The 21,844-nt window shown below is 31.5% G+C and overlaps 1 protein-coding gene across 3 annotated transcripts in view; it reads right to left on the bottom strand.

Moving 5' to 3' along the window:
- LOC115237580 (RNA-binding protein fusilli) overlaps positions 1-21,844 on the bottom strand; it is a 32,833-nt gene that overhangs the window by 6,156 nt on the left and 4,833 nt on the right. For 2 of the 3 annotated variants that reach the window (XM_029810721.1, XM_029810722.1), the window contains exons 2-10: positions 12,966-13,160; positions 12,384-12,612; positions 8,967-9,056; positions 6,429-6,483; positions 6,236-6,346; positions 5,489-5,759; positions 5,158-5,373; positions 4,851-5,078; positions 4,560-4,761 (exon numbers count right to left, since the gene is read on the bottom strand). In XM_029810721.1, coding sequence (XP_029666581.1) covers positions 4,560-4,761; positions 4,851-5,078; positions 5,158-5,373; positions 5,489-5,759; positions 6,236-6,346; positions 6,429-6,483; positions 8,967-9,056; positions 12,384-12,612; positions 12,966-13,160 — 1,597 coding nt within the window. Of the gene's footprint in view, positions 1-224; positions 4,762-4,850; positions 5,079-5,157; positions 5,374-5,488; positions 5,760-6,235; positions 6,347-6,428; positions 6,484-8,966; positions 9,057-12,383; positions 12,613-12,965; positions 13,161-21,844 lie in introns of those variants that run through there. The other variant, XM_029810720.1, reaches the window with a different exon arrangement.

The following is a 21,844-nucleotide window of genomic DNA, read 5'->3' as shown; positions in this document are numbered from 1 at the left end:
GCAAAATCTACTTAAAATTGATCAAACAGTTGTTATTAAATAAACATCTGTTGGTTTTGAAACACACACACTATATATATATATATAGTATTTCACAACCAGTACATACATACATACATACATACATATATATACATATCATAAATATATATATATATGTATGTATGTATGTATGTATGTATGTATGTATGTATGTATGTATGTATGTGTATGTGTGTGTATGTATGTATGTTTATGTGTGTGTTAAAAATATGTATATAACACAAAATATATATATAGTGTATATGTGTACATATTCGTTATGTTTGCGTGTTAATTGTTTGGTTATGCTTAGAACATTTGCACGCGCGCTCTATACACTTATACTAAACACTCCGAGATGCACCCCTATGGAACGATGCGGAAATGACATTAGTGCATATCGAGATCCCTCATCGTTCAATTTGCATCCACTACGTATCCAATATTATCTACACAAATAGCCTGACTTGGTAACACACCAGTCCGTTTCGCATCGTCTCGCTGTTGCTATGTCTATGATAAGAATTAGGTAATGCTACGTAAAATCGAATCGAATGATACGGCCCCAATATTTTAAGGATTTCAGAAATGCACAATCCAATTATATAGTAATCCCGGAACGCTAATCAAAATGATTGACAATATATGCGTCTTCACTATTATTATGATTTCTTTTGTCCGATTACTGACAATTAATAGCGACAATTACAATATTAATAGACAATTACAATATTATTATTAATATTAATTATATTGTATTTTATTTGTTGGTCCCTTATAAAATCATAGGTAATATCTATATTAAATGATAGTCATTTCATTCTGAGTAGCCCGAGATTAAAGAACAATTATCTACTTTGCAATTATACTCGAAATTCATTTCCTTAAAAAAAAAAAATGGATGATCCTCAATTATTTTTAAATAATATATTTTCTCGAATGATTACGTTATTAATAGACAAGAATCGGATTTAGAATGTCTAATAAATAATGTATGTTGGCAGATATTTTTCTGCAGCTGCTATGACAAAATAGAACTAAGATGATATTTGCGCTCTTTATGTATATTATTATTATTATTATTATTATTACTTGATCCAATTCTATATGATTTTACTGTATCTGTCTCTTGTGGAAAGTAAGATAATTATATAGAATCAGGCGTTGCAAAAGGGGAAAATTTACGAAATGATTCGAGAGAAAGGAGAGCGAGGAGAGCATTCTTGTATAGAATAATGTCTGAAGAAACAATTATTGATTTATAACATGTGTCATACACAAAGAAAAAATATCATATATAGAAAGAAAACTGGGGAAAAAGAAACCGGGGATGCGTTATGCAGTCTTTCACGCGTATAATAGTTAAAGTACAGGAGCAAAGTGTATACCTCCACAAAACCACATGTCTTATAACCAAAATCGCATATCTGTAGACATTAGATTCTGGAATAGTAATAATGACCGCCTCCCGCATGTCGATGTACATATCTATATAGCTATATCCCATTATTCTAATATTATTAATTAAAAAACGTGGCAAGAGAAAGAAGTGAAATTACAAAAACAATAGTTTGCGATCCATGCAACAAGAATCAAGATCGACTACATACGTGAGGATCGTTATCTTTTTCTCTTTTAAAGCACGTTAATTACACGATACCAATGATGAAAGTTCTAGTTATTGACATGGCAGTGCGTGTATATATATATATATATATATATATATACATACACATATATGTATGTAATATCAGCCATCTACAAGAATAAAATCGGTAAGAAGGTGCATTTCCGATAAAGCCGTTGCTCAAGTTATAGTACATCATTCTATCCATCTGTGTCTCAATGATCTTACCAACTACATCATCACAAAAATATTAAAGGCCGTAAGCCATAGCTATGAAAAGAGTAAATACCGCCGACACCACAGTTAAATCACAAGCCGTGTGAGCGTACAGGACCGGTGTTTAATTCGACTATCTTCATTCTCCGTTATTATCTCGGATACTTTCCAAAACCATCCGATTATTAATGTGCATACTTTCTCGATATAATAAAATATCAGTTACACACGATTGAATTAGTGGTATAGATCACTTTCGTATACGTTAAGGTTCGTTAAATTGACGAACATACTAATACACATCACATAATGACATGTATTAAGTGCAATGAACGCTACATATACGTGCGTGTACATTTTTTTACCCAATATGTTAAATAGAGCAAAACAAGTTTTGTGTGTAAATAGAAATTGATTCACATATAACTCCGTAGAAATTAATTCATATATAATAACTTTTAGATGAAATTTATATGTCATAATTATAGAGAGAAAAAAGAAAGATAAATTCATGACAAAATGAATTAACGGTGAACTGTCCCATATTCGTTCGCGAATAATTTATAATGAAATTTTATTTACACACACACATACACACACAGACTGTAACATACTTGCGCGTAATAAATTCCACGTGTATAAAAGAATCTAGTATACTATTTTAGAGTTTCAAAATATGTAATATCGTATGGAATGTTTACTAATACACTTACATACTATAGTAAATATATTTCTAGCAAAATATATATAAATTATTACACACACGCACGAGAGAATATTTAGTGATTCAAGAAGAACCTGTAAATCAGTGTTGTTAGAGAAACAATTTATATTATATGTGTGTGTATGTAAATACGTATATACATACACACATAATAAAAATTTTATCTCTAACCGATTTACAGGCTTTCTTCGAATCTTTCTTTCTCACGAAATATTCTTTCATTCCGCACTTTTCACTGCCATTACGAGATATCAGACATTAAAGTCATAAGTATCTGCAATTGCTATTAAATGTCACAATTATAACGCAAAACAACGTGAATAATACATTGATATAAAATCTCATTTTATTTTAACAAAAATTTTAAACAATTACCAGAGAATCACAGACTTTAATATCTGATATATCAATAAGAGAATATATTTACGGTACAAAGTACCTGATAACAATTTTAGGATTTCCAAAAAGACCTATTCATTTTTGATAAAATTCAAAAACGTAAGTTGTGTATGCACCACCATAATTTTGAAACGCTCTGCATATATGTATATATAAAAAAATACATACATACATGTAGCTCATTAAAATTTAGAGAATTAGACAAAATATTTCATATTTATGTTACTTTAAATAAGGCACTTTACGTTCACGTAAAGTAAACGTGAATTTTTTATGACATGATCTCTCTTAGGCACTCTGTGAACACGAATTCTCCGTGAGTTACAAAAAAAAGAATATATGCGCACGCTAAGTGGAATTATATATACCATATTTTGTGTATATATATATATATATATATCAATATAATTAACATGTTTACTAAAATTAAGCTTGCTGCCTAAATGCATCAGGATAAGAAAAATAAATCGGATTTCGCGGAATCATTTTAAGTACCGTCGTATAAGTAAAAAAACGCCGGAATTTATAAAAAAAACTCCAAAACTATTCTTTATTATTTGGACAAACGTTGTAAATGACGTTCTGTTAAACTTGCTCGGAATATGAAACGGAATGTCACGAAGATATCGCGAATAATTATAATATGTATTCGCTAAGAATATATATAAATTTGTTAAAAAATAAGTCGTAACAATTGGCGATCTTCAGCAATAGTAGCAACGGCGAATATATATTTCGCGCGAATGAGAAATTCTCGCTCATTCAACAGAGAATCATCAGTGGAGAAACGAGATGATTATTATCACTCTCCTTACATGAAATCCTAGAAGATTTATAAAAACAAGCTAGAGACCAATCAGATTTGGGGATAAAATTGAGCTGGGTAAGGCAAGCTGGGCGTCGTGGCCGGAGCCGGCGCGTGAAACGCTGCAGCCGGTGCGTGCCAGGCTGGGCGTTTTGCACCGACGTTGTTCGCCGCGTTAGCGGGAAAAGTGGCATCCCATGTTCGTTTCAAGCTTATTATTGAGGCCGGATTTAACGTCGGCGTAGCGGCCATAGCGATAGGTGTCAATAACCCATGCGACGTCGGCGCTCGTAAAAAGGGTATACGGGGATGATGGGGATGAACGTTGAAAAGCAAAAATGGCGCTGCTGCCGCTGCCGCTGCTGCTGCCGCCGAGTTTGCCGATGGCGCATGAAATGCCGCAGCGGCTGCGACCGCGGCGGCCGTCGGAGATGCCATCGCGTAAGCGGCAGGAATCTGGCTTTGTAAAGCGAGAGACTTGCTCGTGGCGGCAGCAGCGGCAGTCGGAGTAGGTGAAGCAGGGGTCGAGGTGGGACACGAGTTCGACGCCAAAGCCATCAACCACAAATCCTGATTCCTAATAGCCTGTGCCTGGGCGGCTTGCGCCTGGACGGCCTGCGCTTGCGCGTGCTGCGCGGCTTGGGCCTGTACCAGCGCGTGAATGTCCCATAGGGGTGGTGGTGGTTGCGCTGTCGGTACCGGTACCGGCATCGCTGTCGGCGCAGACGGATGCGTCAAAGTCGCGGAAGTTTGTGTGGTCAACGTACCGGGTGATAGTAGCGCCTTGGTCGAGGGTGGTGTTACCGCACCTGTCAATACCAAATTCATATCATCGCCGCTGCACTGGAACACTTCGATGTATCGCTGCTTTTTGCCGTAGATCATGTACCGATGGTGTCGCTGCGATGCGCACGCATATGCCGATGCCTCACTGTCCATTTGAATAAATGCCTCACCAGATGGTTGACCCTAATGAAACAATTTCAAAATAAATATATAAAATAATTCTTTCAGCACAAAAGTATCTGATCAAAACGTAAACATTATATAATATATACCTGTGCATTGTAAACCATATGAACACCCTGGTAGACAATATTTTTGGAATGTTCGCCCATAAATTCCAAAATATGCTCTACGAGTGCTTCGTAAGGCAAACCACGGAGTCTAACACAATCCTTACGTGTGCCAGATGTAATGATATGTTGAGGAAGCAAGGGTGGAAGTTGTGTGATAGGTGGTGGTGGTAGTATTACTTGTTTTGGATCAGTTGCTCTATTTAAGACCTGTATATAACAAAATTAAAATGTGAATGAAATTTTACATTTTTAATTGTTAAGATATTCATGTGATTATTGCACCTACTTGTTGCACTTCTGCGGTTGTACTTCGAAAGAGTTCTATATATCGACTACCAATACAGTCTCTATGTTTGCTTAGAGCTTTTACGGCATCCTCCTCCTTTGCAAATAATACAAAAGCATCACCTGTTGCTCTACCATCAGGCTTCTTTACAAACAACACTCCGTCCTCACCATCTAACACTTGGCATGGTTTTTGTCCGGATTGAAAAAATTCCAGCTATAGAAAAATTACTGATATTGTACATATAATAAAAAATAAAAAAAATATGTATCTAAAACAATCCTTATTTCATACTGAATATTGAATTTGAAATTATTAAATAATTATATACCACTTGTTTAGCAATGCAATCATATGGCAAGCCCCTCATTCTAACGATAACTTGAGCCCCACGTGACAGAAAAGCATGCGCCTCCCCACTCGTACCACCAGCAACGCCAACAAAATCTTCTCCAGAGGCCTTGTAAACCTCTATGTAACGTGGACCCATATGAAGTTTATGTCGTTTCAGCGCCATGTCTCTGTGTTCTTTGTTAATAAATCGTACCAATGCCTCGCCGTTACGTCTTCCCATAGGACTTAAACAAAGAGCTACACCACCTCTAAAAAAGTTATTACACCATTGTTAGCATATTGTCGTACAGTGATATCAGCTTTTTTATTACAAATAGTTGTTAGAGAATTTGTAAAGTAAATAAGTATAACAAGTATTAGAGACATTTTTTCTGACATTTAATTTTCAAAATCATTGTTAGATCCATACAGTAACATACGTAAGATCCATAACTCCAAATAGTGCTTATCACTATATATAACAGTTATAAGTAAGAAAATTTCCTCAAATTGCACTTATGTCATATGGAGGAAATTAGAATAACTAAATTTGTGCATTTAAGTGCATTATAGGAATACAATTATCTCAATTACCTGCTTCACATACATCCATGTGGCTTGTGCATAAATACCAAGAGATATATTACATAGAAGAAAATTCATTTGGTTTAACCAAATACACTTCGTTAGTTGTATTTGATTTTATTTCATAAATCTTAAGTATTACTTACATATATATACTTACTTGGCAACATTTAATCCACGAAAAAACTTTGCAATATCCTGATCCGAAGATTGCCAAGGAAGACCACGTGCTCTTACTACACAGTCATTGTCCACCTCTTCATCCTTAGAGCTAAACATTAATTTGTATATTTTATTATTAGATCAAATAATCAAAATAATGATACAGATATATATAGAATTCTCAAACTTACCATATACCGGGTTCTAAGACAATGTTAACTACCTCTGGATTTTTAAAAACGTGGCCTGAAAACATGTACATACATATATTTAATTAATAACTAATAACTATGAACATATCAAATAAATAAAAATATCAATTGATATATTACTTGAAAGAAATATAGAGGACATGTTTGCAAAGTGGTATGTCATCTTTTGTAGCTGTAATATGTGTTATACTTTCTACTATTTAATTTATACTTTTTACAATAAAACGAATGTGCATTTGTGTATCTAGAATTTGGAAGAAGAAAAAGAAAAAAATCGCAATAGAAAAGTATAGAAAGAGAGATCTTGAGAAATCTCACGATTTAACCTTAGAAATCGATAAACGTTAGAGATATCTTTTAACAATCACTTAGCGACTGATCTAAATTTAAATTTATATGTGTGAAATGACAAATTGTCGAGTAATTCTTCTTTCATCAATGCGTTTTTACTCGGACCGTCAATTAGAAGTAAACTGAGATACGTTTAACAGACAATATACAACTGTATACCAAGCATCATACATATATAGACACAGCATGCACACTGTTGCATTGCATATCATCATAGAACCACATAATATACCGACTAGCCCATTAGCAAAACTCTACTCTTTTAATCTGTACTATTTATACTGCACTTTCTGCACTTCTCTTTTTTTCTTTTCTCGTGCTCCACCCAACAACTGAATATATGGTTACATATATCTTAAATAAAATGCGAAGAATGTGAGAAGACGCAACAAGAATACACATCCTAACATTATATTATAAAATTCTGATGATTCACATAAGAATTCTTGTATGTGACATTTCAAATATTCGATTTATTTAAATTATTTTTAAGAATTAATACAGGTCATTGTTTAGCAAATATTCTTGCAAAGAATGAAAATCTCCTTAAAAACAAAAGAATCAGAATACATTACAAAAATCTGATTCTAAGTCCGCGATAATATCTTCTGAACTTGCGCTTATTGCGTTTTCTCTGTAACTCTATATCCGTCAGTTTGTGTCTCTGCTTTCTCATACCTGCACGAAATGATTATTCGAATCGCAGACTCAGCGAAATGTGTTCCGTTGACAAGTAGAAATTCATTTTGAGGAATGCACGCGGAATCGATCATCATTTCTCCAATTGTCCATTCATAAGCAACTTTGAATTCTTTTTTTTTTTTTTGTTTAAAATGCAACAAATGGAAAATGAATTATATAAAAAAATCATAACAAAAAGAAAAAATCGTAAGAACAAGTTTACAAAAACAAAGACAGAATAAACATTGTTCGGACATTTTTGAAGAGATATCGTGTTATATATATATATATAATATTTATCTATAAAATATGTATTCAAAATTACTAAACATCTTTGAATATTTTTTAATAACGCTGAAACTAAATATTATGTTTTACAAATTTCCTGAGTTGTCACATAATAAATTTTATGGACAATTATAATAAAAATTAAAAATTGTTTTCTCCGATTATGCATAAGCTTTCATTTTGGGAGGGGAGAGAAAAGGAGAGAGAGAGTGAGAAAGAGATTTAAGTATACTAATTAATATAAATAATATTTTTAGTTGTTTAAGTTACTGTTCTAAACGCGTAATATTTCATTAATATAGCAGATTAGAAAATAGGCGGTGTCAAAAGCGCAACCCGTTTTTTTTTTCGCATACATCTCGCGATAGCACGCGGTATTAGTGCATATTAGTCAATGACGTAATTTTCTGTAGGTTGAGTGTCACTGTGATAAGAAAGCTATAATACGCCACCAGTATTAAACTTAAAACACAGTTTGACCTACGCTCTTACTTGTATACAACTAGAAGAGAGACTATGAGTGCAACAATGAGTACAACACTTGAAAATTATTATTCAGAAATAGTTCTATTGTTAAATCTCAAAATTTCCAAAATTTAGAAAAACTCTATCTTGGCATACCGAACAAGCAATATTTGTTTCTTAAAGAAAATATATTCTGACGATCATATTATCCGCATAATCAAAAATTGCACGGAGTTTTTTCGAGCAAATTATTTCTTTGATTCAAGAGTGATTTAATTATTGACGCAATTGCAATCTTCAAGGGCATCGTCATCATACTGCGTAAACATACTGCATATTATTTGGAAAAATGCATGCACAATGTTACATCTTGTATATGTATGTCCGCACGTACTAATGTGAAACTCGCTCTTATCTTATAAACGCCAAGTAAAAAAAATAAAAAACAAAGGAAAGATACGTGCTCCCGAGAAAGCAGATGTTTTAAAATATCAGGTTTTTCCCTCTTCATAATTTTGAGAAAATTGATAAATTAATACTCTCTCTTTTCTCTCTCTCTTTTTCTTACATTTTCCAAGATTAGATAAACTTAATTGATTGAATTATGTTTGTTTTTTCTTCTTAGGAAACTTGAAGAAATGTAGATATATATTTTTTGTGCATTCCCCATGATATTGACAGATAGAATACGTACAATTGCAGTATTCGGCAAACTGATACTTATTAGCTTACCATCTTTGATCATTCTCTGTATCACGTTCACCATATCCTGTATTTCTTTAACATGAAAATCATTGTCGGTATCAGGCGGCAGACCAAAATCTGGTTTTTAACTATCAAGGAGAAATCTGTTCGAGTACGATAAAATCGATTTTGATATTATAATGCTGACGCATATAATATATTATTCGTCCGTGTTTTCAAGAAGTCTCTTGGAGTGAGATTGTCAAGTTAGAGTTCTTATACGACCTTTGCGCTGCACGCTGACTCAAATTTATCAGAAACGGGAATCATACGAAACGTTTACAGAATTGTACATTTTCTTCTCTTACCGTCAAGATCTATCAACGTTAATAATATTCGTTATAACGTTAATAATAAGATATAAATGCGAAGTAAGTGTCACAGTAAAAGGAAAGTATGAATAATCTCATAACTTCTCAAGACATATAAATGTAGAAACTTATAACTTTGCATTTCTTTAAAAGATAATAAAACATAAAATAAAACATATAAAGATGCAATCTGAAAAAATAATTATTTCAAAACAAGCTGAAAATAAGAAATATCAGAAATAATAATTTGTGTAATCAACTTTGTATCTTTCACATATGTTTTTTTCCGTATGAACTCTTTGATTATAAATGACATCAGTGCTACTTTGCATGTGATCCTAGCATGTGACCTAAATTATATAGATTTTATATAACGATGAGATAAAAGAGTATATAGTAATAATATATAGTATAGAAAACAATTTTATTTGTGTGTATATGTATGTGTGTTTATATATAAGTAAGATTTGAAATTTTAATCATCACTTCATACATTCACAACTTTACAACAGTTAATTTTGCTATACGGTTTCATAAACAGTGTTTCAACACTGTTGAGAGACCTCAAACAAAAATAAGGAGAGAGAGAGAAGAGTATTACTATAATACTCTATAATTAATTGTAAATGTGTGTGAATGAGAGCGCTGTTATAATATTCAGATAATAAGCACGAGCGTCATGTACGTTAATACGAATTACACAGATTAGTAACGGGCATCTAATCAAAAACTCGAACCGTCAAGAAAATCGAAGAAACTGTGTGTGCATGTTACACACATACACACGCAAATATGACGTTTATTCATCACTAGCTTAATATCTTCGCTACAGGGTTGACCTTTAAACCATGTCTCGATAAGACCGCATTGCTTAAGCCAAAGCTTTTTCAAGTCATCTGGTCGTTATTGATTGTAACAAAAGTACATTTTCTTTTTTCTCTTCCCGCAACTTTTTCCTTAGCCGCAAAGAAATGAACCAAAAATGTGTCCTATTGAAGGTATAAGGAAAGAAAAATTATGTGGAAGCAAAATTCATATTCCAACATTTTTGAATGAATTGAAATTAAGAAGGAATCTCTCGTTAACGAAATAATCTCTTGTTTTCGAAATCCTAACTGAGATAGAAGTAATAAAAGAAGGTCAGCAATTTTGATAAAGTATGCAATATCAATGGCATAAATATGCTCGTATTAATTTGATGACAATATTAAATGTTTCTAATTTTTAACAGAGCGTTTAAAAAAATGTATAAATAATAATAACATGCAGAAATTTGTAAACAGAATATTGATAAAATCTGATAGCAAATACGCTCCAAATTCTTTACTAATTTTTGTTTTGAAATAAGTTTTCAATTTTTTAAATATACAAATATATTATATCTATAAGTGTATGTGCGCGTTCGTGACAAGCTTGTAAAAAATTTAAATAGCATGTGGATTGACGAATCTCAACACATTGAACAGGTGAGCGATGAGTCGATCGGTATGCACATGTGTATATTCATACACATATTATTTAGAGCCAGCACAAGTGGTCTTATTTTATTACTATCAGATGGATACATACAACACGGCGCAGATATAAAAAGAAAATCGATGTCGCTTATCCAGTGTAAATCCGAATTGAAATCGGACTAAGAAAATAAATTATTTTGTATATGTATGGTGTGTATGTATGTGTGTGGAGAAAATAAAACCTTAAAATAAATTTCATCCATAAAGTTTCCGACCAATAAAATATAATAAAATAATAGCGTGATATCCTTATTGAATTAGGGGTATCACTTTTATAAATAAATAAGAATTGAGATTAATTTAATTACCATGTTATTTAACACACAGAAGATTAAAAAATCTGTCATATCAAGCTTGAAGAGCACCGATCGATAACAGAATCTTATTTTTCGAATAACTTTTCGAAATTAACGACCTGATATTTAAATAATCTTCTAAACACATCAAATCCTAGAAACAGAATAAAAAACATACCTATCCACAATTTACTTTCCAAACGTCGTTGAAATGCACATGCGTTGATGAGCCCAAAATAATTTCTGCCACTGTATGTATGAAGGACGATGTTTCGATGATACTCTCTGCTACAAAGATTGATTTTTTTAATCCCGATTTTTTCGTTTTGTATAAAAACCGCGTGATTGCGCGAAGGCAGTCGAAAATTCGTCACAATCGTGCTCGCTTCATGGATGGAGCAACAATGTGATACGTGCGTTTGTACTTTATACGACCGCAAAGATTACTGACTCTGGTTTGGACGACGATATCGTCGAAAACCGAGTGTCTCAATCGGACTTTCGTCGCGCCGTCTGGCGGCTATACGATGCAAAAGTCTTTGATGTAAAAATTAGCAAACGGTACAACAAATGTGTTTCTTTTGCTTTAGTCATGCCAATGTGCATTATGCAAATCAAGTTAGACCGCAAGACTATAAAATGTCATCGCGCAGTGAACATTTATCAGTGAACCGTTATCAATACAACAATATCGACAAAGATGGTGTGGACTGGTATTAACATACAATACTGTGCGAAATTTCCTAACTGACATAGCGTACTTCGAATCGATACAGAGAGACCGATCCCTACAAAATATTTCATATACGGTTAATTTAACTAACTTGTGATAATTTTTCCATAACAAAGATTTCAAGAGACTAATTAAGTCACAGCTAATTAAAAATGAAGATTTTTCAAAAATAATAGTGTCTTCAGAGTGTAGCGGCAAGGTAAAGAAATCATGACGATCAAAATTGTCAATAAATAAATTGCTCCATTTTTACATCTGATATTTTGAAATAGAATGTCAAAGACGAGAAAACCATTATTAATAAATTATGATAAAAAAATTGATACACTCATGTATTAATAATCGCTATTATTGAACTAGTAGCATGGAGTAGCACCAATGTCAAAAATAATATCATCCATTTTACAAATCGAAAACGGAAAGAAAGAGATTAAAAATATTTGCTAAATGTGTAGAAAAAAAGATATAAAATAGAAAAAATACGCGATAAAGTCAGCTTGCAATTAGTAATTCATGACAATTTCTGCATAACAAATTTAAAAGGATACATTGCAGCATTTCTTGTACTCCAAGGGTGGATAATTCTCCATAAGATGAATAGCACTCTACGAATTCCTTCCGGAGATCGTGGAAATAATTATAGTGTTCCGGCAGTTCGATATCTTTGTTGCAGGCTTCCGGATGAAGACACTGCCTCATTGGCGCCTGGCCATCTACGACGAATCGTGGTTTAGCACCAAATGTGACACCAGACATGGAGATCCACCAGGCTTCAAACTTGAAATAAAAATGACATTGCGCGATACTAGATATATTTGTTATTTTATCATTATTATATTAATTCCTTAAATATTATTGACAAATATATAATAAAAAAAATAATTTGAAAACAGAATGTTTTTTTTATAAATACTCATTTATCTTTTAAATGGAGACTTGTAAAAAAATTCAAATTTTCCTCTCTCTCAATAAGTAAATAAATAATAAACAAGAATCTTTTATTAACTGTCTCTTAATAAGATTCTTTTAACTATAATAAGAAATAAATCTCTGTTAATCATAATAAAATCCTTAATAAATATTTTAAATCCAAAACTTTATTCTCTTGCTACTTTTTATATGACAAACACCTTTTCGATAGCTTGCTGCAGAGGTATCCCGTATTCTCGAAGATTTCGTTCAGTCAAGGCTGGAGCATGTGCCAGCGCTGCCTCGCCAATGATACCGCTACTTCCGGCAATCGCCGGGTTGTCACTACCGGTTCCAGAAGTACAACTTTCCTCCATTATCATCGGTCGTACGATATACTGCTGCCTACCTAGTACCTGCAAAAACAAGTCCACCGTGAGGAGACACCGCAAAAACTTGGCAAGCTGTTGCTATGCAGCGTGAAACGTATCAATTATTTTTCTTGTACGCAGAAAATTGCAACTTAATTTTATCTGATATTAGTGGAAAAGTTACGCGAATAAAGCGAGCGCTTTTACATTTGCTTATTGGAAACAAATTGCGTTAATTATATATAAGTAAACATTTCAAAGCGTTTGTTCGCGCTTAAAACTTTTCACTTTTAGAAATAAAAAAAAACTAAAAAAATATGTATCAATCCATCCTTGAATTTGAATGCATTCTTTCGTGCATCGACAATTTATCGCGGTTAGTAATATTAACGTATAAGCGCGCCTGTGCAACGAAACCAGTACATTTCCAACTGCTGCAGCGATTGCATATTAATAGGGGCAGTTAAAAATACATTGGTACATATATACTTGTGACTTGATAATTTAGTGAATGATAATTATTTCTTACGAATGGATTATACGACCAGCTTGCAATGATCTAAAATCGGAATCTTTTGATCAAAATTTATTTTCCTGAGTTTTATTTCAGATAAATATAAATATAATTTTGTGATGCTCTATTATCAAATCATTATAAATTGTTATATCATTTATCATTCTTTTTTATCATTTATCAGTAAATACATCGCTTAAAATATTGCATACATAAGATTAACATTGATCGCATTTGTGCGTGTCAACGATACATTTAAATCAATTATTTATATGATTCTCAATAATAATACTTATATCATAAATACTTGAGATACTATATGAAGAACATGTCTCGAGATAAATATTTTTATATTTTTTGTCTGTTTTTCATTTATTTCTGAAATAGAGATAATGATTTTAGGATTAAAAAATATATAATCTTCAAATAGAAAAATTTGTCATTAACTTAATTTACAAAAACAGCTATTTTTCTTTTTCTTTTTCTCTTTCTATGTAAATATTTATTTTTGAAAAAAAATGTGTGTGTGTGTGTGTGTGTTGAGTATTAAAAATAAATTTTATAATTTTTCATCCGCGCATAAATTTTTAATAATAAAATGAAATATACATGTAGATCTCGTAGAAATGGATGTTTTTATACAAACTATCCAAGTTTCTTTAAATACGATGTACAAAATTTTTCATTAAGATTCTTATAAACGATTAATTTTCTCTCTCCCTCTAATGTTTCTAATTCAAGAATTATTTTTAAACTAGAATTAAAATCATTTTTATTAGTGATTCAGAAATTTGGCCAAAAGATCAAATTTTAAGACCACTATACTGTGGAATCAGGATGTACACAAGGTCAGAAATATCTTAACTCATGAATTTACACATGTATCAAGATACATTCGACGCGCATATTTTATCTTTATATGCTCGTGCATCATGACTTTGGTTATTTAAGAAATAAATAATAAAATAATAACTTTTTAAATAATTTTTTATTCTCCTTTAAAATAGTGTCAACACTGTTTCTCAAATAATCAATAATCTCCATAATGCACGAATATTTAGAAACGAAGCACACACATATATATTCCGATACGCGTGCAAACTCATGTGTTAAGATATTTTTTATCCTATTTAAATATCTAACATTTTTATGTTCTTCAAATTTTGTAATATAACATGTAAATCGTATATTATAATAATGACAAATTTTATAATTAATTCAATTAATAATTTATATGTATATTATTTAACAAAATTTATCTTTCCATGAAATTATTATTTCATTGCTGTTTGCCATTTTTCCAAACTCTCTGTGATTTCTATAAAGATTCTAACATAGTTAATACTTCTTTACAAAATCTTTTTTAATTTTCTCTAAATAATCTTCTCTAATGTTTGATAATTGCATTGATTTTACATTTTCTTTTAAATAACAATTTTGTTAATAATGCCTATACAATAATTTTCTATTAAAAGAATTTTTTTTTTTAGTTTTACTTGCACACAGATTTTGAAACTTTTTTATGTATTTAGTACAGTTTTTTATCTTTGAGAAATGAGAACATTTACAGCTTCAAACTCTGTACAATCGCGACACTAATGTCGTGTCTATGCAAGAAACTTAATAAGCAGGTTTTTCAAAGTACGGGGTTAACGGATCAAGGTAGTTCTCCTAGAGACGATTTATCATCATGCTGTGAGCTCGAATCAGCGTCTTCGAATCATACCGCATGTCAATGAAAAATTGTGGCGTAATATATAAAAGAGAGGAATATCTCTCTCTTTTTCTCTCTCCCAGCTATATTACATAAATATAAGTCGCTCTTTCGAATAGCTTTCGTTACGTAAGAGATTCTTTCATATATATATACACGCCACAGGAATAATGTAACAAAAAAAGTAAACTGGTTTTTCGGAAAACTGCAAAAACGTGCATTTATTTCTAATTGCATCGTGCAAAAAAAATATGGATATCCTTTGGAATCCTCAAATGAGAATCGATCAGATAAATGTCTAAGAATAAATTCTAAAATGCACAAATCTAGTAGACTTATTTTTGAGAAAATTGAATAAATTTTCGGATATTTAGTCATCAAATTATGATACATGTTATGCGAAGAAAACAAAGCAGAAAAGGAAAAGGAGAACAAAAAAGAAATTTGCAAGGCAAAAAGGCAATGTGCTTTTTTTCGATAAGATGTGGCAACTATATAGAATATGTTGTGTACATATGTACAAGGTCGACTCAAACGTACACGCAACGTTCTCATAAATTATAAATGCATGACGTCACAGCGGACAATATTATATTGGAAGATGGGGTTAAAGGTTCCGTTTCAGGAGATAATAGGTATATCATTTTCTAAGTCTTAAGAGAAGTAAAAAGAAACAAAAAAACATAAATGAGATAGCATATGTGACATGACACACGTTATGCAATTGTGCCAATCAGTTACACATAAGCGCTTGACATTACATATATCCTACAAAAATATAGAAAAACATAGATTATCACATATTACTGACATATAAATTGTCATTTTAATTGTAGATTAATCGATCTAAATAATTAATAAAACATTTTTTTTCAGAGATCATTAAGATGTGGCAACTATATAGAATATGTTGTGTACATATGTACAAGGTCGACTCAAACGTACACGCAACGTTCTCATAAATTATAAATGCATGACGTCACAGCGGACAATATTATATTGGAAGATGGGGTTAAAGGTTCCGTTTCAGGAGATAATAGGTATATCATTTTCTAAGTCTTAAGAGAAGTAAAAAGAAACAAAAAAACATAAATGAGATAGCATATGTGACATGACACACGTTATGCAATTGTGCCAATCAGTTACACATAAGCGCTTGACATTACATATATCCTACAAAAATATAGAAAAACATAGATTATCACATATTACTGACATATAAATTGTCATTTTAATTGTAGATTAATCGATCTAAATAATTAATAAAACATTTTTTTCAGAGATCATGATCACTTATTACTAGAATTTTCTTTCAAATATATGGGCTTAATTATCTTTATAAGGGATAATTTCATCTATTCTGCGATCCTCGCATCTTCTTTATATTTCATTGCGTGGCTTGGCGTTTACAGTCAGTGCAATCTTGATTCGCAGCAGCGACCATAGTTGAAGCTCGACCGAGTGGGAGAACCCATCGCGAACGAAGGAGGGAAAAGAGAAAAGAGTTAAGATGGTGGACTCCCCTCTTCCTTTCCCTTCTCCCGTAAGAAGAGGCAGTCAGTTGCAAAAGCAATTCGTATACACGAACAGAATGTTGGTTACAGAAGGTTACAGACGAGTCTCGAAGATCGAAGATTCAATAGAAATCCGTATGGAAACAACTTATGAAAAATTCAGATCTCTCTATTAATAGATGAATATGTAAAGATCACATACATTCATCACTGTTACTCGAAAAACAAAGCTCCCACTCAGCTTTTTTATCCACGTGTGCATATGTAAAAACGCATGCATGTATAATTAAACGATGTTTGTTATAAAAATGTTAGGCATGGAAAAACAATCCTGAGTACCACAAGCCTTTGACTTGCGTTTTCTAACATCACATGTTTGAACAAAGGCAAACATAAATTAGATAGATATGGCTTTTCGGGCCATTCAAATAATTAAAAATTACAGGTGTTCATTAAAGTAAAAATATGGATGTGAAAAAGTGTATATTATGTTTCAATATATAGATTGTGAGGTTGATATACTTTTAAGTCTGTGATTTCAATTTATAAATATCCTCGTTTTGTGTCCCTAAATGACAGATTCAAGATAACCGCAGCCTTGCTGTTGCCATAAGCAAGTATCCTTTCGCTTCTCATGAGAATATATATGCTTTAGCAAATTTGCGATGCCAACGTAATATATCTAATCCCTAATCAAACATCAATTATACTACAGGTTTATTGCAAAAGTTATTAGAATAACTTCGCTACAATTATTTCATTTGATAAGGATAAATTATTTTTTAGTTGGCAATAATAACTGTATTACTGCCAACTAAAAAATAATTTATCCTTATCAAATGAAACAATTGTATTATATAAATAATTGTTATAAAATAATTATATACACATTACACACAAATTAGGATATTGTTTTAAAACTTGTGAATTTTGTCGATTTTTAAGTATATGAGGGATAGATTGCTTGAAGTGATGCTGAAAAAGCGGCAATCTTTAATTTTGAATTAATAACACGCACGCACGCGCACACACACACACACACACACGCACACATAACAAATAGAACATGACATGTATAAAGTATTTATATCATAAGTTGGCACATTAAAAAATGCTCAAATTAATGAAATATTTGATAACCTTATTCAATCATGAATTTTTTTTAGTTTTAACTAAAATATTATGAAGTGCGCGTTAAATATGCGGCATTTATTTCCTTTTACGCGATATATATATTATTTAATAAATAGCAATTTTATAAAAAAATAATTTATATACATAAGAACACTATTAATAATTAATATCTTTTAAGTTCGCTCATTGATATTCGTTTATGATCGTTCGTTTTGTCTATAGATTTGATTTAAGATTACTATCTTACATATCTTATACAAATTCATGAAATCGCTAACAGTTCCGGGCTTCATTTTCAGTTCAATACCTGATAAGTTTAATTAGCTTATCTGATAAATTTAGATTGGAATCTATTTTATCTATCTGATAAATTTAGATAGGTTAGAAATAGTTTTGAACATTAAATCTCACAAAGAAACTGAAGTCTCAGAACAGATTTAAACATTTATACCTGCATACACATTGCTTAAGATTTACATAATCCAAACAAATAGAATCAAATCAAATATTAAAAGTTTAATCCGAAATAAATCTAAAACAAATGTTTTCAGAAATTTTCAATGAACAGTTTCATCGCGTATCATTAAACGCACTTGTTCTGTTTTTTTTTTTTTTTTTACGCGAAACACTATCCGTATTATCATTATCCATATCATACAATTTTTTTTCTATTGATAATTAGTTCTATAAATTTTCGCTCTAATTAGCATTAATACTTTTCTACAAAAACATATAGATTCTAAAATAACAAGCTCATTTTAGAATTAAACTAAAATGCCAACTTAATTTAGAAATTAGATTATAGACATTCTTCGCCTTCTTCGAGAATATCGTAGGCCTTATAAAATGGTTTCTCATTTATATACCAGGAAAGATTTCCTGAACGGATTATTCATCAGTTATCGCATTCGGTAATACGTTTAATTGAAATGAGGGAATGTAGGCGTATTGTCAGAAGAAAATGCAGAAATACAGCTCATGACGATAATCCTCGAATTCTCACTGTTCTAGGAATAATCGCCATTATCACTTATATAAGTTTATTAAGAAAATTTCTAGCTATTCCACATATATATGTATAATATAATAAAGCAAGTAAGATTTTGACGAATCATCATTTCCATCCCTACCACATAATTCTCACATAGGCAGTTATCAAGCTTGATATGCGATAAAGATAAATTTTTGTCGCTGATCGCAGCAGAGATTGAGGCTTAATCTAGATATTTAAATTATGTATTATTTAATGACACAAGGTTACTTTTCACAATACAGAGCAATTGATTTATCATTCTGTGATTTCTTTTTATGAAGATTTATTAAAAATGCCGTTTTCGCTCGATCAACAACCACGAGAAATAATATGAAAAGTCTAATACGTGAAATAATACATATGATTTGCAGAAATATTTCCTACGAAGTTTTGCTTCGAACTATAGATGAATTATATATGTATGATTGCGCGAATTAAAGAGATGCGTCTTTTAGAATAAAGTTTTGTACGCTTATTTGGCACACAATTTCTTTTTATATAAAAATATGCATAAGGATAGAATAGTCTCTTTTTTAAATATGGTTATATATATGTATTAATCTTTCCAAACGTGCTTTTTCATGAGCACTAATGTCGCGCCTCTTTCATATTATAACAAGTCCGTTAAATAATGGTGTACACGTCTCTATATTAGCTGCATTCCGCGTTTGTCATCCTTGTCTAGTATTCGATGAACAAAAAAGATGATGCTATGCATAGTGTAATAACTTAGCCATAATGTAATAACTTGGAAAGCTCCGCGCTATGGTGAGGCAGGTATCCTTTAATCTGTCTTTTTCAAGAATTTTCCACTCCTCTCATCCCATAGGGCCGAAATTAACGAGATTACTGTGCGCAAATAATGCGCGCGTTACGTAATATAATTTTAATCACATGTTCATAAATAAACAATAAATTTAATTGTTTCATAATCTAATTATGTAAATTCATGATTTATGTATCAATTTTTATTTCGCTTTCCCTAATAAAAATATTTCATGAATTTTAATAATTCTAAATGAATATATTAAACATTTGAAATTAATTAAAAAATATAAATATTGAAGAATTTTTTTCTCTAGAGACTGCAATTCCGCAAGTGGGGAAATACTGTTCTGAAAAAAACCAGGTGGCTATTTTCGAACGGCGAGCGGTGGTGTTACATCAGAGTCATCGCTATCTAACATCGATATCATCATCAGCAACAACAGCGGCGTATTGCTTATCTTACAATTTCCTCTTTATAGCGCGCCTCGCAAGCAGCGAGAGGAGCGCTACTCGCTCGCGGCCGTTGTCCCCATGCAGGGAGGGGGAGATGCCACCATTCGAGATTATAGACAGGCAGGTATGTGACTCGAGGGAAAAAGGAAACGGCCGACCACAGATGGAACTCGGGCGCACTCATGTAAAGGTAGATATATACATACATATAAGCGAAAAAACAACAAACGAACAGGGAATGCGAATTTTCGGACATTCACATTCATCGTTCACTCATTTCGTTTTTTTTTTTTTTTTTTTGGGCTATATTCTCATCAACACTACGAACACTTTTTTCATGTATCATCTTAAAAATGGGTCCGAACGCGAATCGAACGCTAATGAAGGTTCCATTCGCAATTGTTATAGCGTACACATCTTCCAAATTTCAGCAGCGAATATTCGCATTCATTGTTCATTCGCTCATGTAGACAATCTTAAAACGCGATTCGCAATAAAGAATAAATAACACCTGTTGTTGCAATGCGGGCGTTCGCTGCGTGCTAGATTTCTCAAAACATACACTGTGAAATTAACGTTCCTCGATCTAGAAGAGAATAAAAATATTTCACACTATTGCATGCAAATATATATGTATAACATTTAATCCTTTATGTTAGTTTTGTGATTATTATGTAGCGTCAATTTAAAAAAAAAATAAATAAATAAAATGAAATTGTGAAAAGATATATATTCATATATATCCTATTCTATTGAATTTAAGTAAAAATCAGGGCAATTTTGATTCTGTGAAAAATTCGACTATAAAAGAGGTTAGAAAAGATACCTATACGAAAAATGTTCATAAAATTTTGAACTCCGGTTTACATAGAAAAGTAAATCCAGATATACAATGTTTAATGTATCAGATTGCAACAAATAGACAATATCATAAAATATTATATTAGATTTATTCGTTTTGTTTTAGCGTTTTTTTTTTTTTTCTTTAGCGTTGCTTGAAATTATAACGAAGATCGTTAAAAAATCACAACAAAGACGCGGTAAATTACGCGGAACATGGAAGATGTCTCAATCGCGAAAGTTAAAAATATGGCAACTACTTTTACGCAACATTGAATGACACATAAAATGGACGTAAATAACTCTACTTTGAAAATTTTAAGTTTTAAACGAACAAATGTGAGAATCAAGTAGAAATTCTAAAAATTCAAGAACTCGAGATAGACTTTGAGTAGATCAAAAAAAATATAATAACTTCGGTCGTACATGTAAAATTTTTAAAAATTCGGAAGAGATTATCTTTCAAATTGTAATAATTAATTTAATTAATTAAATTTATTATCTTAACATTATCTTAAATATGGTCTTATGTGGCGTTCAATTCAGCCAATGAAATGCCCGTGCGTGTAGTATTTTAAGATTATACTTAAAAGATAGTGAATATGGATCTAAAGTTAGACTATGCGTGTATTTGTAATTCATGATTTGCAAAATCATGAAATGGGGACAAAAATCCATATGTAATTAAATATATAAGATATGTCCATACATGTTTTATATATAATTATAATTATATTATATATAATCATATATAATTAT

This window comes from Formica exsecta, unplaced genomic scaffold, assembly GCF_003651465.1.
Source record: "Formica exsecta isolate Colony F162 unplaced genomic scaffold, ASM365146v1 scaffold3, whole genome shotgun sequence".
Classification (NCBI taxonomy): Eukaryota; Metazoa; Arthropoda; class Insecta; order Hymenoptera; family Formicidae; genus Formica; species Formica exsecta.
The sequence above is the reverse complement of the archived record's forward strand: the minus strand, read 5'-3'. Positions and strand labels throughout refer to the sequence as shown.